The sequence below is a fragment of the Lepus europaeus genome, chromosome 4 (assembly GCF_033115175.1).
Source record: "Lepus europaeus isolate LE1 chromosome 4, mLepTim1.pri, whole genome shotgun sequence".
Lineage (NCBI taxonomy): Eukaryota > Metazoa > Chordata > Mammalia > Lagomorpha > Leporidae > Lepus > Lepus europaeus.
This window is the reverse complement of record NC_084830.1, coordinates 150,046,243-150,065,943: the sequence shown is the minus strand read 5'-3', so window position 1 is coordinate 150,065,943 and position 19,701 is coordinate 150,046,243. Positions and strand designations below refer to the sequence as shown.

At 40.9% G+C, this 19,701-nt stretch overlaps 1 protein-coding gene across 2 annotated transcripts in view; it reads right to left on the bottom strand.

The window, feature by feature from the left end:
• Nucleotides 1–19,701, bottom strand: part of FBN2 (fibrillin 2) — a 242,414-nt gene that overhangs the window by 135,222 nt on the left and 87,491 nt on the right. For both annotated transcript variants that reach the window (XM_062189229.1, XM_062189230.1), the window contains one exon: nucleotides 5,321–5,446. In XM_062189229.1, coding sequence (XP_062045213.1) covers nucleotides 5,321–5,446 — 126 coding nt within the window. The remainder of the gene's footprint in view (nucleotides 1–5,320; nucleotides 5,447–19,701) is intronic.

Below are 19,701 nucleotides of genomic sequence, written 5' to 3'. Positions count from 1 at the left end.
ATGCTGCAATGTGGAAATTAGGTACTATGATTGCACGGATAACACAGTTACTGTGAATTCCCAAAAAATGACATAAGGCTCATTAAGTAGTGCTATTAAAAATGATTTTAAGAGAAAGATTATAAAATGCGCCTTAACACTTTTTAAAACTGTCATATGTGAGCACTTTATGTTAAAAAAGAAAGTGCTTTCCTGGATATTCAAAAACTTAATTAAAAACACTACACCAAATTAAACCAGAAATATGACAGATTTAATGCAATGCAATGAAAAAATTCTATTTTATAATTAAACCCATTTAAACTCTCCTGTCATATGTATTTTCCTACATATAAAGCAAAAAGGATCAAGGCTACTTATGTTTATAATGTGGTAGGGTCTGAAGATATTGGAGTTAGTAAAATAAACACCTAGAAACATTCATCATATACCACTCTCAGAAGAAAGCTGTAGGGGATGGCATTGTAGTATAGCAGGTAAGACTGCCTCCTGCAGTCTTATGGCTGCCATCCTATGTGTGTGCCAGTTCAAGAACCAGCTGCTCTACTTCCAATCCAGTCCCCACTAAGGTGCCTGGGAAAGCAGCAGAAGATGGCCCAAGTGCTTGGCCTCCTGCATCTTTGTGGGAGACCCAGATGAAGCTTCTGGTTTTAGCCTGACCCAGCCTAGGGCCAGTGTAATCATGTGGGGGAGGTAAATAGCAGATAAAAGATGTCTGTCTATTTATTTCTGTAACCCACCCTGCCAAATAATATTAAAAAATTTAAAAAGAAGATCCAATCAAAATACTAACAACATTCTTCTCAGATACAGAAGAAACAATGAGAAAATTCATATGGAAACACAAGAAACCTTGAAAATCAAAAGCAATCTTAAACAACAAAAACAAAGCTAGAGGCATCACAATACCAGCTTTCAAGACATACTACAGAGCAGTTATTATCAAAACATCCTGATACTGGCACAAAAAACAGACATGTAGACCACTGGAACAGAATAGAAATCCCAAAAGTCAATCCATGCATTTACAACCAATTAATCTTTTGTAAAGGAGCTAAGATCAATCGTTAGAGAAAAGACAGGCTCTTCAACAAATGGCACTGAGAAAACTGGATCTCTGTGTGCAGAAGTATGAAACAAGATCCCTCTACCTTATACCTTTTATATAAAGGTATAAGGATCAAGGACCTAAATCTACAACTTGATAGCCTCAAAGTACTAGAGGAGAACATTGGGGGAAACTGCTAGACATCATATGCAAAGACTTCTTGGAATAGACCCCCAAAAAACAGGTAATCGATCAAAAACAGACAAATAGGAGTACATCAAGCTAAGAAGCTTCTGCACTGCAAAGGGAACACTTCCCAAGTGAAGTGGCAATAGACAGAATGGGAGAAAATATCTGCAAACTATGAAACTAATAAAGGATTAATATTCAGAAGCTATAAAGAGCTCAAGAACCTCAATAACACCAAAACAAACAATCCAGTTAATACATGGGCAGGGGCCGGCACTGTGGTGCAGCAGGTTAATGCCCGGGCCTGAAGCGCCAGCATCCCATATGGGCATGGGTCCAAGACCCGGCTGTTCCACTTCTGATCCAGCCCTCTGCTATGGCCTGGGAAAGCAGTAGAAGATGGCCCAAGTCCTTGGGCCCCTGAACCCATGTGGGAGACCTGGAAGAAGCTCCTGGCTTCAGATCAGTGCAGCTCTAGAAATTGCAGCCAACTGGGGAGTGAACCATAGGATGGAAGACGTCTTGCCCTCTCTCTCTCTCTGCCTCTCCTCTCTCTGTGTAACTCTGACTTTCAAATAAATAAATAAATCTTAAAAAAAAAAAGAAATGGGCAAAGGATTTGAACAGGCACTTTTCAAAACAGGAAAATAAAACAGCCAACAGACACTTAAAAATGCTCAGGATCACTAGCCTTCAAGGAAATGCAAATCAAAATCACAATGAGGCCTCACCTCACCCCAGTTAGAATGGCTATCATTCAAAAACAAGAATAATAAATGCCAGTGAAGATGTGGGAAAAGGGTTCCCTTATCCACTTTTGGTGAGAATGTAAACTAGTACAGCCATTGTGGAAGACAGTATGGAGACATCTCACAAGTCTGAAAACAGATATATTGTAAGACCCAGCCATCCCACTCGAAAACAAAATGAAATTAGCATATGAAAGAGTTATCTGTACACCTATGTTTATTGCAGCTCCATTCACAATAACTAAGATATGTAATCAACCTAGATGTTCATCAACAGATGACTAGATAGACAAAATGTGGTGTATATACACTATGGAGCACTACTTTGCCATGAAAAGAAAGGAATAATGTCTTCGGCAACAAAATGGATGCAACTGGAAACCATTATACTTACAGAAACAAGCCAGTCCCCAAAAGACAAACATTATATGTTTTCCTTTATCTATGGTAACTAACAGAGTACAAAAAATGTAATGTATTTGAGCAAACCTGACATTTTTGAGGTCTGATTATTGTTTCCAGACTTGTCTCTACTAATGAGGAACAGTGTTTTTTTTCTTCTTACTATTTGTTGAACTCTTTACTTAGTAGAGGGTTAAGCTTATGATTATAAAATAAACAAAGTATGTCACTGTAAAAATTAAAAGAAAAAATAAGAAAGAAGAGAGTAGGGAAGAGAGTGTGGGAAGTACCATTATGCTCCTCAATCATGTATATATGAAATACATGAAATCTGATCATCTTATATAAATAAAAAAACTAAAAATTAAAAGAGAAAGGCAATTTCTAAAATTATGGAACTATAAAAAAAAGGAATCCTGCAGACAATATTCAGTTTTTTACTCAAAAATATAGCTTTGAGTTCATCCAACTCAGTGATTAGTATACAGTATGTGGTTACAAAACAAACAGAATAAAAATATCCAAGACACACATAATATAATCATAAATAAATTCAATCTAAGAAAATACAGAATCAAAATTTTAAAAAGCAAAGCCATATCTATCTCTTACACATTAAAAATGTATTTTTTTCTCCTTTGTGGAAAAGCCATACTTACTGTAAAATCAAGACAGTTTTTCAAAAATATTTTAAGCTGCATGCGTGCTTCACTTTAGCATTAGTTTTGTAATTTTAGAGCGCTTTTCTCTCCTTGCCTAGGGCTTTCTTCTGTTCCTGGGAGTCAGGGTATTGCTACTCAAGGGAACAGGACTCCCGGTCAGCACGGGACTCAGCTTTCGGGAGCTTGAGCATATTCTTGCCTTTGAGCATCTTAGGGCTGTAACTCAGCGCTGTCACATCACGTCCAACAGAAGGCAAGCAACACAAAGCAATTATGAGCCAACACAAACTTTCCACAGTGTCGTCTCATTCATTCATGTGTTGATTTTCCTATTCTTTCAGAAAAATGATGGACTGAGCACAAAAGTTGTACATGTTGTCACACATGGCCCAGAGTCTAAAAAGCTGCAAGAGAGCAGGACCTAACACAGCTCACAGTCTGGCCAGTGCATGACCCAAAAATACCAAGAAAACAATAAACCCTAAAATAAGGGAAATGAAGAATACTATGGGAGGGGATGGATGATAATGTTGACCAAGAGGAGAATCTGGATTAGGAAGAACAGACGTAAAGAAAAGTTGTATCCAACTGGAGACATCATGAGTTGTGTTGTAGTGAGCATGGAGGTGAAATCAAGATGCTTCAGGTCCAGGGAGTACTGTAGGCAAAGGGGCAGTGTGGTCAAATAGAGCTTTGATTAGGGGGACTTAACCTAACTGAATATATAAATTCTCATTCACCTAAAACCCACAAATAATTTGCATTTAAAGAGGGTTCACATGGACATCCAGCTTCTCAAAGTAGACTTGGTGGATATATGGTCAGGGTCTCTAGTAGCCCACGTGGGTAAGGAGGCAGAAGAGTAGAGACAATGAGGTCAGAAAGGTCTGGATTCGCATGCTGGCTGGATTTACTGGCCATGCAACCTGTACAAATCACTGAACCTCCCTAGGCTTCAGATCCTCCATCTGTTACTGTAGAGGAACCCTGCACTAAGGACTCTCATAAGGTATATAAGTATTCTCCTCTTGATAATAACAATGAGAATTTTATTGAACACGTCTAGATCAGGAGCTTGCCTGATCTGTTAGGAGATGCCTACTGTCTCACATATGATATGTGTTTCATTAGTGCCAGCAGTTATTTTTACTGCCACCACCACTGTTCCTCTGTGAGTTCTATTACCACTCTTCTACCATTATTTATGATACAATGTGGTATTTATGAAGGTAGGACCTACATCTCTCATGTTCACTGTCACAGGCTCTCACTCGCAAGATGCTGGGCACATCAGAGTATTTTATCGAGTGATTTCAGGCCAATGGGCACATCAGAGTATTTTATCGAGTGATTTCAGGCCATAGGCCTTTGCTAGTGGCCCACAGCTTCTCATTCCTGTCCTTGACTGTCTGTGTATCCATCCCGTTGACCCAGTTCACCTGGGTGCCATGAGTAGGGTCCCCAGAGCCCTGGCAGTGATGACACAGTGACAGCGTGGTCAGCGTGGGAGGCCGTCACTGCCCAGACTGCCACCCTCTATATAACCAAGGGAGTCATCAGTGCTCTCAAAGAGAACTGTACATATTTCTCCCTCTCTTCTTAGCTACTATCAGCTTAAAACTGGAACTGAGCAGGCTTAATGCTCAGGAAGAGAAAGGTGATCATTCATCAAGGGACACTTCATCATGTCTGTGCTCACAATGAGACAGAGGCCTGGGGCTTGCCCGCAGATGGATGGTTTACCCTATGACTGGGAAGCACTGTTTCATCTGTCTAAACAAAGGGGAGCATACAAATATATTTGGCTTTAATTTGAATATGCTCAAAATACAAAATTAAAGGTGTCAATTTCTTCTTTGTCGTAACTATTTTTTACCAGAATAAACAAACTCTAAGTAAATAAGATGGTGAATGTGCTCATGATTCACAGCAACACAGGAACCTTTAATTACTACATTCTGTCTCCCAAAGCAGATGCTAGAATCTCTCTCAGGCCTTTCTGTCTCCAGCGCTGGGCAAGATAAAGGTCCTCAGGAAGTCTTTATTTTCAAAATGATTTTGACAACATAAAACAAACCCAGAAGGATTCTGAAACGGAAGTCTTTGCAAAGAGTACCTGCATCTCCCAATCTCTCCGGAGTGGTACCGTTTACCTTAAACAACTCTTCGAGCCATTGGTTTTATTAATCACTGCCATCTTCACAGCTGGGTTGGACTATTCTGTCATTATAAAGAAGCAGCGCATTGCGCCTTGAAGATATGAGGCTTACCGATGCACCGAGAGCCGTCTGTGGAGGTTATGTATCCACGTGGACACACACAAAAATAGCTTCCCACGGTGTTGGAACATTCGCCGGTTTCACATATCCCAGGAATGATGCTGCACTCATCGATGTCTAATCAAGGAAGGAAGATTGAGAAAGGCTTTCATTAAACAGCTTTTAAAGGGGATTTTAAAAAAAGGAGTATGAGCGCTCTCATGGTTGATTAGGTCAGATCATATAACCTAGAAGATACTCTTGTTTCAAGTCCTGAAGAATTTCTCACACATATCTATGGGAACTGACATGAAAGTAAACTCCCATGGCAGTAAAACCAAAGCCAACTAAAGCAGAACAGTATCCTCCACCCCCCACCCAATTTAAATTGGAGTTAGTAAAAATGACAATGTTTTAGTTTCCATTCTGCATCAGCTAGGAAATTATCCTACTAGAGCCTTTATAAAACATATATTTATATATATATATACATATATACATAAAATATGATTATCTTTTATAATTTGGAAAAACTACGTTTGAAAATATATAGCTAATTTCCATATTAATTACTTGAACCAACAAAAAGTGATAAATAACTTCATTTTTCCACCTGGCTTTAGGATATGTTTTTGTACTTACATTTGAGATTCTGTGCCTAACTTCAGTCTAAAAGAGCACAGAAGCACAGCAAAGGGCAAACTTGCTGGGCACTGGGGAGTGTCCAGTTTTCCTATTGTACCTCCTTGCTCTAACCCATTCACTGACTCGAGGCTGGGATGACTCTATTTCCTTTCACATTAATGGAAGCTCTGCTTTCTTTTAAATCTTCCTGAAAGCAACAAGCCTGGCCATTTATATAAGCTTTAATGTACTTTCCTTCTAATCCAGTGGGCAGAGAGATGTGGAAAGTCAAACAAAGCTACAATTAGGTGCATTGGGAGCTAATTGCTAATACATTTGAAAGGAAATGAACCATTGTGGGGAAAATCCAGCCAGGGCTGCCTGGGAGCTACCAGTCTTTTTTTTGTTGTTGTTAAGGAACAGAGGTAGCAGAGATGAATACAGAGCCTAATTATAAAAGCCAAAAACATAATGACCTAAAAGTCAAAGGACACTGGAGCTTTTCTTTTTCTTTTTAGTTATATACATTCTTTTAGAATGTATCAATAAAAAGAAAAAAATTCCTATTGTAAATACAAGAGAAAAAAATTAAATTTCATGTCAAAAAAAGGTTGGCAGTGCATTTTTTGCATTCCTCTACTGGGCTATTCATTTATTCCTCATTCAGTCTGACAAGTCACTCTTGCCTACAAGCTGTATCAAGAAATAACTATATGCTTATGTATCTTCTTGGCATGTTCTTGTAGAAAAGCTACCAGATTCAGACATTCTTTGAAATAATATCTGTATTTGAGGCTGCACAGTTAGCCGCTGAAGACACAGAGATACATATCAAAATCCACCAATGCCCCAGGAGAGATCAGAATGCTAACATGAACTGACTACATGAGGAGCAACTACATAATGTGGTGAAAGAGTTACCATCAGACTTAATCCGACAAAACGAAACCATGTGTGCAAAATTAGGACCTGTTGCATCCTGCATTGCCATCTCAGTGCAGTGCTCAATCTCAACACAACTGAATGTGGACTCAGGAAAGAGACAAAAACTAGAAAAGCTACATGTTACTCACCAAATAAACTCATCGATCATCTCTGGATAAGGAAGGCCAGAAAAATAATTAAGTAATATTTTAAAAAAGAGAATAGTACAAAGTAGAGCAAGAGTAAAAATGTGAAGGACTCAATCCTGTCTACTCATTCTTTACATAGCTAAGATTATGCCAATAATTTCGGTGCTTGTGGAGCCCAGAGTTGATGCAAATTCTCAAAAGTTAGAAGAATTAGGTCCATTTATGCATTAGTTTTTTATTTCTAGGCACTTCCTCTTGTAATAAAGATCTTCTTTGTGCTCTAGTCCTAAATACCCTTAAGATAATAAAAAGAGAGAAAATACGAAGATGTTTGGCATTTTGGGGGGGGCAGAAAAATTATTTGGGATACGAAAATGAGCACACGGGGGCCCGTGCTGTGGCTCAGCAGGTAAAGCCACGGTATGCAGTGCCAGCATCCCACATGGGCACCATTTCTAGTCCTGGCTGCTCCTCTTCTGATCCAGCTCTCTGCTATGGCCTGGGAAAGCAGTGGAAGATGGTCCAGGTTCCTGGACCCCTGCACCCACACGGAAGACCGGAAGAAGTTCCTGGCTCCGGATCGGTGCAGTTCTGGCCATTGTGGCCAACTGGGGAATGAACCAGTGGATGGAAGGCCTCTCTCTCTCTCTCTGTACCTCTTCTTTCTCTCTCTGTGTAACTCTGATTTTCAAATAAATAAATAACTTAAAAAAAAAAAAAGAGTCCTGGCAAGTTATTGTTGATTCATTAAAAAAAAAAAGAAAGAAAGAAAGAAAGAAATGAGCACACAAAGTGACATTAAATTCACGGTTTTTCTGTTAAATACATTTCCATATAAAACCTCTAACTATGTGCTTCACAATTCTACCTTGAAAGCTTAGCTGCAAAATAACGGTATGTAAAAGGCTCTCAGGAAGGTATTTAAGGATTCCACACAGAAAAGGACAATATTTTCAATTTATTTTTGGGCCATGACTCCCAAATATTAACTTAAAAATTTGCTGCTTTTTAAAAAATCTGCCCACAACACCCTGCACATCGGTGTAGCCATGCTCTGTATTTATCCCTCAGTTTAAGTTTAGCATTAACACTTATGATCAGAAGTTTGCAAGCACTTAGCTATTTTATCCATCAGTTCTTTGGGATCACATCTAATAATCAGATTTGGAAGGGATATCTTCACCAAGAGAAAGACTAGAGGGGACTTCAAAAAGTTCATGGAAGATAAAAATAAAGGGTACAGTTATTTTATTGTAAAATTTTGAAATCCACGCATCGTTTTTTCCTTAATATATGTTTCCTGTGAACTTTATGAAGGCCTTCAGTGTGCACAGATTTCAAAATTTCTGAAGTGCTCTTGTGTACGGGCCATGTATAAACCAGTGGGCCCAATGGTGAGGAGCACACGCATGGGAAAAGGGGAAGTCTGGCGTGTGGGACCTGTTTTCATCTGTGTTCTGCACATCCAATGTGCTTGTACTTATCTCTCCTTGAACTTGCTTTACAACTTCTATTCATGTACTTTGTGAGGAAGACAAACAGATAGACAGAGCTCCATCTGTGGTTCTCTGCACAAATACATGCAACAGCTGGGGCTGGGCCAGGCAAAAGCCATCAGCAAGTAACTCAACTCAGTTCTCCGACATGGGCGGCATGGACTCAAGTACTTAGGATATCACCCGTTGCCTCCAAGACTGGGTATCTGTAGGAAGCTGGAATCAAGAGCAGAGATGCAACCTGCTGCCAACCACTCTAAAATGGGATGCAGATGTCCCAAGCAGGGTCATAACTGCTAGGCCAAGCGCCTGTCACATCCTTCAAGGTATTTTTTTTTTTTAACTTTATAAGCTTGTGCCTTTGGGCTACAAGTATTAGGAAAACTGGCCCAAATTGACATTCACCAGAAATTCAATAGCTGGAGTCTGGAGGTGGCTCAGATTTATGGGTTGGTTTAAGCCAATGTCTCTTGCCTATTTTCTTGCCGCGTGCTCAGCTCCGCCCTGTGTGTTCTGTCACTCTCCTGAGGTTGCCTTCCAATCACAGCGTCTCTGCAGTGGCTCTCTCCTAAACAAGAAAGCTCTCTCCTAGAAGGCCCCAGCAACCTGCTTTTGTCCTGATGTCTTGAATGGGCTCACATGTCAGTTTCTCAGTAATTGCTCAGCTCAAACACTGTGCTGCCTGGCAGAGCCTGGAGTCCTGAGCAAGTGGATCGCAGTTAGCTTCAGACTACTAAGCAGGAACAAGAAAAATCAGGATGGGGAAGGGAGTCTGAAAGCACAGCACAGGTGAAGAATGGGAAGTGTCCAGAATGGCCGGGAAACAGATGAACATAAGCTTGGCCAGCTAGGCAGATGCCAAATCCTGGAGATCCGCCCTGAAGCTTTTATTGTGAAGGAGAGGCACAGTGCCTATGAAAGTTGACGTTAAATAAGAGCATTACACACGCAGATCAGTATTTGAAAAAGGACAATCCTGGTGTTTAATGTGCACAGATGATGTAACACCCAGTGATAAATGCCAGACGCCTGAAGTAAGGGTTAACAGAAGTCATCGGGAACAGAACTCAACAGGACTTGGCCACCAGAGGGTGTCTCCAACTTGCAGCTTGATTGACGACGGGGATAACCTAGGGCTACTAACAGAGAATGGGACATGGAAGAGTAGGTTTTGAGGTTGAGTCTCAGACATTTTGAACTCATGGTACTGGAGAGAAACAGGTCAAAATTCTAACTACATAGCTAAGAATTTGGATATGAAAGTCAGCAGCAAAATAACTTCCGAAGATGGTCACCTGTGGTTTATCACTAGGTATATGGATAACACGTGATGTTGTAGCAACTGAGAGTTCCAAAGAGAACAGAAAAACTGAGGAGGGAAACCACGAGAACCGTCAGTAACCAAAAGCAAGACTAGGAAGAAGCCTGGGAGGTAAGAGATGGTGGCAGCACTAACCAATAAGAGGGGTTATCAGGTGAGTCCCAGGAGGGCAAAGAAAGACAAGGGCTGGAAAGTGTTTGGTGACCCAAAGAATTTCAACACTGAATTTTTTTTTTTTTTTTAAGAAAATAAGACCTAAACACAACCATCTGACAGATTCCTGATTGCCAAACCACATAACCTCCTATTTGTCAACCAACATTCACAAAATTCACTGTGAATCTCACCCGAAGTAGAACATAAGTAAAATCTGGGTCAGGCAAGCCGGTGGGACCTCAGCTACGACTTAATTCTAAGAACACTGCCCCTGACATTCCGTCAGTCCACACACACATACGTCACATACACAGCAGCCCGTGTACAGTGAGCTGACAGAGAATTAGCATCAATAGTAAGTTCTGTTTTAAATTAGGGTGCTTAAAAGACTGTCTACAGCAATGCCACGTACTAAGCTCTTATTTTACAATATTTGCTGATATAGAAAAAGCAAGTATCTTTCTGTTATACACTGACCCTTCTATTTTTTTAATATACACTGATTGATAATAGAAAAATTCACATCTGAAGTGTTACAAGCAATAAATTAATTCCCATTTCAAGGTTCTCTAAGGACAACAGGAATATCAATATGATAAACTAAGTTGGGAAAATGTGATATTTGCTTTCTCCTGTTAAACTTTGCATTCAGCATTTCACTGAATATTTATAAATGGCTTTACTGAGACATAATAAACACACTATACAATTCACACATCCAAAGTGCAAAATTCTATGTTTTTAGCACATTCACAGGATTGTGCTATCCCCACTACAACATAACTGTGGAAAATCTTCATCCTCCTAAAATTCCACCTCATCAGTAATTACTCCACCATTCCCCCCTCCAAGCCTCAGACAAGCACCAACCTAATTTGTGACTCTATACATCTGCCTGTTTTGGATATTTCACATAAATAGAATCATAAAAAATGTGGTCTTTTGTAACTGATTTCTCCTACTTAGCATAGTATTTGCAAGTTCATACATGTTGTGGTTTCTGTCAAACTTTCATATCTTCTTACCGAAAGAAGGCCTGCTGTCTGGGTATGACACAGATAATTTATTCATTCATCAATCAACCCACAAATATTTTGGTTAGCTCCATTTTTTGGCCTTTTGGGTGTCGTCTTTGGAGAAATATCTATTGAATTTCTTGGTACATTTTTCAATTAACTTGTCTTTTGATTAATGAGTTATAAGAATTCTTTATATATGTTCCCATATATGATACATGGCTTACATATTAATTTCCACATTGAACTTTAGGATAATCTTTTTCTATTTCTGCAAAAAATAAAGCTGGGATTGTGACAGGGACTGTGTTGCATCTGTTCTGTCCAGACCTTAGGGAATGTTTTATTAAGCATGATGTCAGCTATAGGTTTTTCCCAGATACCCCTTGTAAAGATGAGGAAGTTTCTTAATTTGTTGATTATTTTTAAATGAAAGGATCACTGGATTCTTTTTCCAAATGCTTTTTCTGCATCAATTGAGATGAACATGCTTTTATCTTTTATTTGACTTATATTATGTACTAAATTGATCGATTTTTCAGATGTTTATGTAATCTTGCATTTCTGAGGTAAATCTCCGTTGATAATGGTATGTGATCCTTTTTATATGGGGCCAGATTTAATAACTGATGATGATGCAGAACTCCTTTTTATACTGCACTGGATTTGTTTATTTCCAGAGATTTAAACTCTTGGTATTAAAAAACAAATTTCATTGGCTAAATTCTTTTTTTATAGGGTAAAGGACTACTGAAGTCCTCCCTTACTTTACCACTGTGGATGTCTTGCCCTTCATGTCATATCGTTTTTCACTGAATTCAAGTTTTCTAATTTAATATGAACGATTAACCACTGGAGGATCTTTCATGATATGCTTTTGTTATAACTAATGAAGCTAGTGTTTTAACTTCTCCAGACCTGCCAGTTAGCACGAAATTACTTTTCTCTTATATACAATTTATTTGTGGAAAGTGGACAAATCCAATCCCTAGATTCTTCTTGTGAATTTACTGTCCATAAGGTAAGAGTTTATATCAAAGCTGGGAAGGACATTTACAAAGTTTCTGAACTATCATTCTGTTTTACCTTTCACTCTAATTGGTAAATATCAGCTATCACTGCATTCTATGTCTTTTTTTTCTGGAATAAGCTTGAATCAGATGGAAACAAACAGAAAATTCAGTTTGCTGCCAATAAGTTGGTCATTAAAGGTCATTATTTCTTGAATAATTTACTTGAAAGAAAAAGAAACAATAACTAATGAAAATGGCATTAATTTTTTTTTTTTTTGACAGGCAGAGTGGACAGTGAGAGAGACAGAGAAAGGTCTTCCTTTACTGTTGGTTCACCCTCCAATGGCCGCTGTAGCTGGTGTGCTGCGCTGATCCGAAGCCAGGAGCCAGGTGCTTCTCCTGGTCTCCCATGGGGTGCAGGACCCAAGTACTTGGGCCATCCTCCACTGCACTCCCGGGCCACAGCAGAGAGCTGGACTGGAAGAGGAGCAACCAGGACAGAATCCGGCGTCCCGACCGGGACTAGAACCGGGACTAGAACCCAGTGTGCTGGCGCCGCAGGCGGAGGATTAGCCTAGTGAGCTGCGGCGCCGGCCACCATTAATTCTTTAAAACTCTCAAAATCTTTTCTTTACATAATCATTTAAGCAGATATTGACTGGCATATTCTATTTATTTCTGAACTCATTAAGTTATTACAGATTAAGAATCTGATCTGCCACATACCAAATACCAATTATACATGATCTGTTATCTGAATGAAATTACAATCTACAAAGTAGATAAATGCAAACCAAGGCATACTACAATAGAGAAAGCAACAATATATTTGAACCATATGCTTTCTGAATTCAGAGAACGAGTAAAAGTTCTTGCGGGACATAGTAAATGATAAAGATTCCTAAGGAATGGAGAACTTCACCATGCCGGGAAGATGGGAAGTGTTTTTCCAAGAAGGAAATACTAGGAGCCAATCGGAGGTGATCAATCAAAAGGCAGAGGTGGGCAATGAACAGTTCCCCACGAGCCAAGGAATTTATTTAGCAGATACCACCACCAAGTTAAGTAGAAGACCCAGGTGCCATTCTCAGGAGTCTCCCTGTGCTTCTCAGGCAATGTACAGCAACTAAAGCATCAAACTAAGAGCATGATCCAAATCGTACTTCTGGCAAAGATTTCTGCAAGTTGAGTGAAAAAATAGGGTCAGGGATAGTAGAGATGCGATGACAGAGTCTGAGCTCCAGTTAATGATGGGACTAAAAGACAATTCTTGGGTGGCAGGGGCCCAAGCAGTTGGGCCATTTTTCACTGCTTTCCCAGGCATATTTGCAGGAAACTGGATCAGAAGTGGAGCAGCCAGGACACAAATCAGTGCCTATATGGATCGCCGGTGTCACAGGCAGCAGATTAACCCACTTTCCCACAGTCCTGGCCCCTGGCCATCATTAGTGACTTTCTGAAATGATAGAACTTTTCAGTATTCCCGGTCTTTGTCTAATGGGACTAAAATTTCAAATTCCTTTGAAAGAAGAGAAGCATGAAAAGACAATTTTACAAAAGGTTAAGAATTAAGTTGGTGGTGAGGAAAGTGAGGCAACTGGTAGAGAGTAAGCTTTTAGGAAAGTTCACAGGGAATGAAGTCAGCAAGAAACAGCACAGAGAGCTGGGATGCAAGAGAAGGGAGATCTTGTTTTCCATGGCTCCAGGACCAGCCTCAGTGGCAGGTAAAGAGCAGATCAGGAAAGAGCAGATACACAAGCTGCAGAATGAACTAATTCATGGCCAACGTCCAAAGGAGAATACAAAACTGAGGGAAAAAAGTACAGCGTTGGAACCTTTCTCTCTGAAAAAAATGGGAAGATGTCTCATCAAAGGCAGGGAAGGGGGAAAACGCAGATGCGGTCAGAGGGGGAAGCAGAGTTGAGTTCATGTCGGACAGCTTCATGCTTCTTGGCAGAGTAAAACAGAGCACAGATGTGACAAAACTGGGTTTAAGAATCACCTGGACAGATTATTAAACATGCTGACTTTGAGTTCCAGTCAAGATGCTTTAGTACTCCTCTTGTGTTCCAAAAACACATCACTGACAGATAACACATAAAAAGAGAAACACAAAGCAAAACGTCCAGTTGGTTTCAAAATGCAAATGAAACCTTTCCTTGGACCAGAAATAAGACTAAAGCTGTGAGCTGAGCTAAAAGCACAGTTTTGCTGGGCTCATCCCCCAGAAGCTGGTGATGGTGGCCAGGACTTCAGGGTTACACCTGATGGCAACGGTGTGTGATAAATGCTACAGATGGAGTGGTGAAGAGGAGAGTGGGAACACAGAGGAGAAGCAGGATAAGACTTCTACAGGAAAGCCACACTCAAAACTGAAACAGACACACACAAGCCTAGAACAGGCTATGGAAATGAAATGCAGCAGTTTTCCAGGAGGAAGACAGAGCACACCTCAACCGGAGGGAGCGTGATTTAGTCCAGGAATTAAGTGAATCAGAACATGTGGAAAGCAATGATGTTAGACAGGTAAACAGAGAATGATCTTACAGAACACTTTGTCCTGAGAACAGGGGATTCTAGTGGATTCAAACAGAAGAGCAATGTGGCCAAACTTAGAAGATCTATAGCTTCCATGCCGAGAAAGGGTTGAAGTAGAGGATGCAGGAGGTAGCTCAAAGAATGCTATCACAGACCTGAGAGGATAAATGGGACTAATGAAGACAAGAGAAGTACATGAACTCACCATCTATTTATTTAGTAAGTAGAATCCACTTAAAGACCTTGACAAAATGGTTCAGTGGTACTCAGTTTAAGATTTGGACAACAAATTGAACTGACTGGCTGTGCCGATCACAGCGATGGGGAACCTAGCAAATGACGGTAAGGTGCCGGTGGGGTGGGGTGGTAGAGCCAAAGACCCCGTGTACATTGAGTTTGAGACAACTGTGGGGTATCTGAGGCGTATGTGCCTGGTGGGCAGCTGCATACAAGTGAGAGTGTTTTTGATTTTGGGGTGCTAATGGTGTGAAGAAGATTGTTTCTGTATGCTACTAGATACTATAAGGCATGGGAAAGGTCAATCTCATGACTTTTATGAAATTAGTTTGACTGGAGTGGTGAGGATACTTCCCAGATTACTCCCCAGATAATGTGAAGAGAAAAGGGGCAGTCCTATAAGGCGAAGGTCACACCTTTTTTAGTGTGATGGAAAATGCCAGGGCCTCTGCAGAGGCTGGGGGCCTGGGGCTCTATCATGCTGCATCCATATTTTGTGTTTGCAATGATCAGATATTATTTCTTGGCCCACCTTCTCTACTGTCAACAGTCCACAGAAAAATATATTTAAAACAGTCTCTGTATGTTAACACGAATAAGCATTACAGGAACTCTTTAATTAAGAGGTGTTTGTCCACGTTGGCTGAGTAATGGCATTTTTTAAAAGACTGCTACTGCAGTAACATAATGAATGGTTCACTTTCGGCCCGAAATCAATACTGCATCATTCTGAACACTAATTTGGAGTAACTCAGGCATGAAGCAGCGGCGGCAAGAGGCAAATCCATCACAGTCCTTTGTGAACACTACAACAGTCAGAAGGTGATTTTGATCTAAAAAGCATGCAAATCACTGACAACACAGTGGAGCAAAGTGAGCTTCAATGTTTGGTTTGCACCCCAAGATCTCAAGACTGGATTTCTTGGGAAACATGGCCATTTTCTAGCAGTGGTTTTTCATTTTCTGCCTTTGTCTCTCTTCTCCAGAACCCTTTCTTTCTTTTTGGTGAGTTACTCAGAATGTAAACAATTGGTTACCCTTTTGTTAACCCAAACTTTGGACACAGAAGGGCAAATTTTAAACTCAGAACACTGGCTTTCAATACAAATTAGACCAAATTGTTTACAAATTTAAAAATACTTGAAGACTTAACATGATGACGCCGAGCTTCTGTAGAATAGTTTAAATAACAGCTGTTAAAACCTTATGCTCCAGAATCCGTCTTCCTTCCAATCCTCCCTGCATTCCACAAGGGCCTTAAAATTCTAAAAGATGAGGGTGCTCCAAAAAGATCATGGGACTACTCATGGATCTCCATTTTTTGGGCACCAAAATAAATTGACATTTAGTTCCATTTTCTGTGAACTTTTTGAATCATTTTTGTATGCAGAAGGTAAATCGAAAGACTCTCTTAATGTTTGGTAAAACCTAAAATTTCAGTGATATCCAAGTCAGGAAATTCCAAAGCTAAATTTACTATAACCATTTGGACTTGGCAAAATTGCAAGAATTCAGTATTTTCCCTTCTCATTTTTCTCATTAAGCATCAAGACCTTAAAGTATAATCCTAAAACATTGAGAATTTTAAGTATATTTTGGCATTTTGCATTAAGGCCATTCATTTAGGAAGTCTTGATCTCCTATCAATATTCTCAAGATACATTAGAAAGTCCTTTATTTTGCAAGTTTTAAATAAATGGCAACACATGAAAAAGAAATATATCATTTATACTGTCACTGAACTGCTATATAAGTGAGCACTGACCTCGGTACTTCTCATATTTGTTACCATAAAAGGAAATAAACTCAATAAAAATAGTTTGCTTGGTCACTAAAGCACATGCTTTGTGCCACTCTTACAAAGAGGATTAACGTTCACATTGGCAGTTATTTTGGTGCTGGTGGACTTCCTTATTCTCTTGACAGGTTCCATTCATATATACTCACTTCAAATATGAAAAGTAGCTGCACATACACTGGACTACTTGGACATGTCTGTATCTATGCACAAAGCGGACGGTGTACGTGTGGATGTGTGAATACAGAAGGTCACTCCTGAGATGTGCACACACCCAGATCTACTCAAGGGGGTGAAGGACCCGTATAAACCCAACCAGTCATTCACTAGCATTTGTGTGTGAAATGCAAATGCGAAAGGGCTGACTGGGGAGACTGCCAGTTCTGTGAGTGAACCTCATCAGACACAGCTATGCTCTAACTGGGCTAACATAGCATGCACTCACACATACACACTCACACTATGCAGCTGGAGTGAGTGCTGCAGAATACAGGACAGAATTACTGCTTTACCCTGCGCAGTTATCCGGACATTCCTCAAGGGTCTCACCAAGATGTTGAGACTTTCATGACTGGAATTGCCTTTTCCTTAAATTACTCACAGCACTTGGAGCTGCTGCTGTGGCACGGTAGGTTAATCCTCCGCTAGAGATGCCAGCATCCCATATGGGTGCCGGTTCTAGTCCTGGCTGCTCCTCTTCTGATCCAGCTCTCTGCCATGGCCTGAGAAAGCAGTGGAAGATGGCCCAAGCACTTGGGTCACTGTACCCATGTGGGAGATCTGGAAGAAGCTCCTGGCTCCTGGCTTCAAACTAGTCCAGCTCCAGCCATTGTGGCCATCTGGGGAGTGAACCAGTGGACCGAAGACTTTTCTCTCTGTCTCTGTAATTCTCAAATAAATAGAATCTTATAAAAAATTACTCACCACATCCAAGTGATGATTTATGCAAAAGTTGAACTTCTGCCTGTATACTTACAACTATAACTCATGAAGTTGGAAATGTTTTCAACAATATCACATTGATGGAGAAAACATAGGGCGATGGTATCTAAAGTGAGCAAGGCTACAGGCAGAAAGCAATTTGTTGATCTGTCCCACTGCCATTATGCATAATCTCTTAACTAGTTCTTCCCTGACCCTTGGAAATCTCAGGCTCTGTCCATCGGGTATCCCGTCCCTTTCACAGAGACAAAAACTGAAAACCCCAGAGCTCTAATCCCTCCTCCAGTTAAAGCTTTCCCTCTGCCTCAGCTTGGGCCTCCCCTGTGACTGGAAGTCTTCATGATCGAGGGGCATGGCTGTCTTCTTTCTTTGCATTTTCGCTACCTTCTTGCCTGGCAAGCAGCCACTAAGACCACTCAAGGCTTCAGCAGGGAAGGGACAGGACAGGGACTAGAAACAAAGGTCCTATCTCATTGGTTGAGTTGTCATCTCATGGATTTTTCCACCTTGGTCTCCTTTACTGGTTGATTCTCATCTTCTGGACATCTGACTGCTGAAGTTGCTCTAGGGATCAGCACCTGAACTGCTTCTCCTCAAAATATGCCCATGGTGGATCTTATTCAGTCTCAGAACGTTAAGTATCAACTATTAAGATGAAGACTAGAAAACTTGTATTGCTAGCCTTGATCTTGTCCTTAAACTTGACTTATAAATTTAACTGCAAATGTCTACTTAGCTGTCTAACAGACGTCTCAAATTAACCAAGTAAAACTAAGCCCCTGGTAACTTTCTCCTCTACTATGTTCTATCCACAGACACTATCCATCTCAATTAACAGAATCGCCAACCTTTAAGTTCCCCAAATCTTGGAATTGCCTAATTCCTCTCCTAACTGAACCACTTCTAAATAAACCTCTGGCTCAAGACCATGAAATCTCACTTAGATTACCATAGTGGCCTTCTAGTTCGTCTCCATGTTTCCACATTCATCTTTACTATCTTCTTACTACCAAGCAGCCCAGAGTAAACCTTTGTTTAGATTTATTTATTTATGTAAAAGAGTTATAGAAAGGGAGAGGGAGACACAGAGGCAGAGAAAGAGAGAGAGACGGACAGAGAGAGATCTTCTGTCTGCTGGTTCCCTCCACAAATGGCCACAACGGCCAGGGTTGGGCCAGGCCGATGTCAAGAGCCAGGAGCTTCATCTGGGTCTCCGATATGGGTACAGGGGCCCAAGTGCTGGGGTCTTCCACTGCTTTCCCAAGAACTGGATAGGAAGTGGAGCAACTGGGAGTCGAATTGGTACCCATATGGGATGCCAACACTGCAGGTGTTGGCTTTATCTGCTAAACTAACAGCACTGGACCCAAGAATAAACCTTTTAAAATTAAGGCCACAGGGGCCGGCGCTGTGGCGCAGTGGGTTAACACCCTGGCCTAAAGTGTCGGCATCCCATATGGGCGCCGGTTCGAGACCCGGCCACTCCACTTCCGATCCAGCTCTCTGCCTGGGAAAGCAGCAGAAGACAGCCCGAGTCCTTGGGCCCCTGCACCCACGTGGGAGATCCAGAAGAAGCTCCAGGCTCCTGGCTTCAGATTGGTGCAGATTCAGATTGGGGAGTGAACCATCGGATGGAAGACCTCTCTCTCTCTCTCTGCCTCTCTTCTCTCTGTGTAACTCTGACTTTCAAATAAATAAATAAATAAACCTTTAAAAAAATTAAGGCCAGAATATTTCACTCTTTAGTTCAAAACTCTACAGTGGCTCCCATTTGGAGAGCTCTAAGTCCAAGGTGCCTACCACAGCCTGCAAAGGCCCTGAGACTGTACATCTCTAAATCCTTATCCTACTCCTTTAGAGTGGTGAGATCCTGGTCACTCTGCTCCAGCCACAGCTGCCTCTGTCTCAACCTGCAACACCTCATGCACGCCATGCCTCTGCCTCAGGCCACTGCATCTGCTGGGTCGTCAGGACCTCTCAGACATCCATGGTTTGTTCCCTCATCTCCTTCAGATTTGTGTTCACGTAGCCCCAGGTCAGTGACTTTCCCTGGCATCCATGTAAAATCTCATAACTTAGGCAATCTTAGGAGCACAGCCCCTTGCCAGTTCATTCAGTGAACCTCCTTGCCATGACGCCCTCAACTGCAGGTGGAAAACTTATGTGTCCTTTGCAGTTC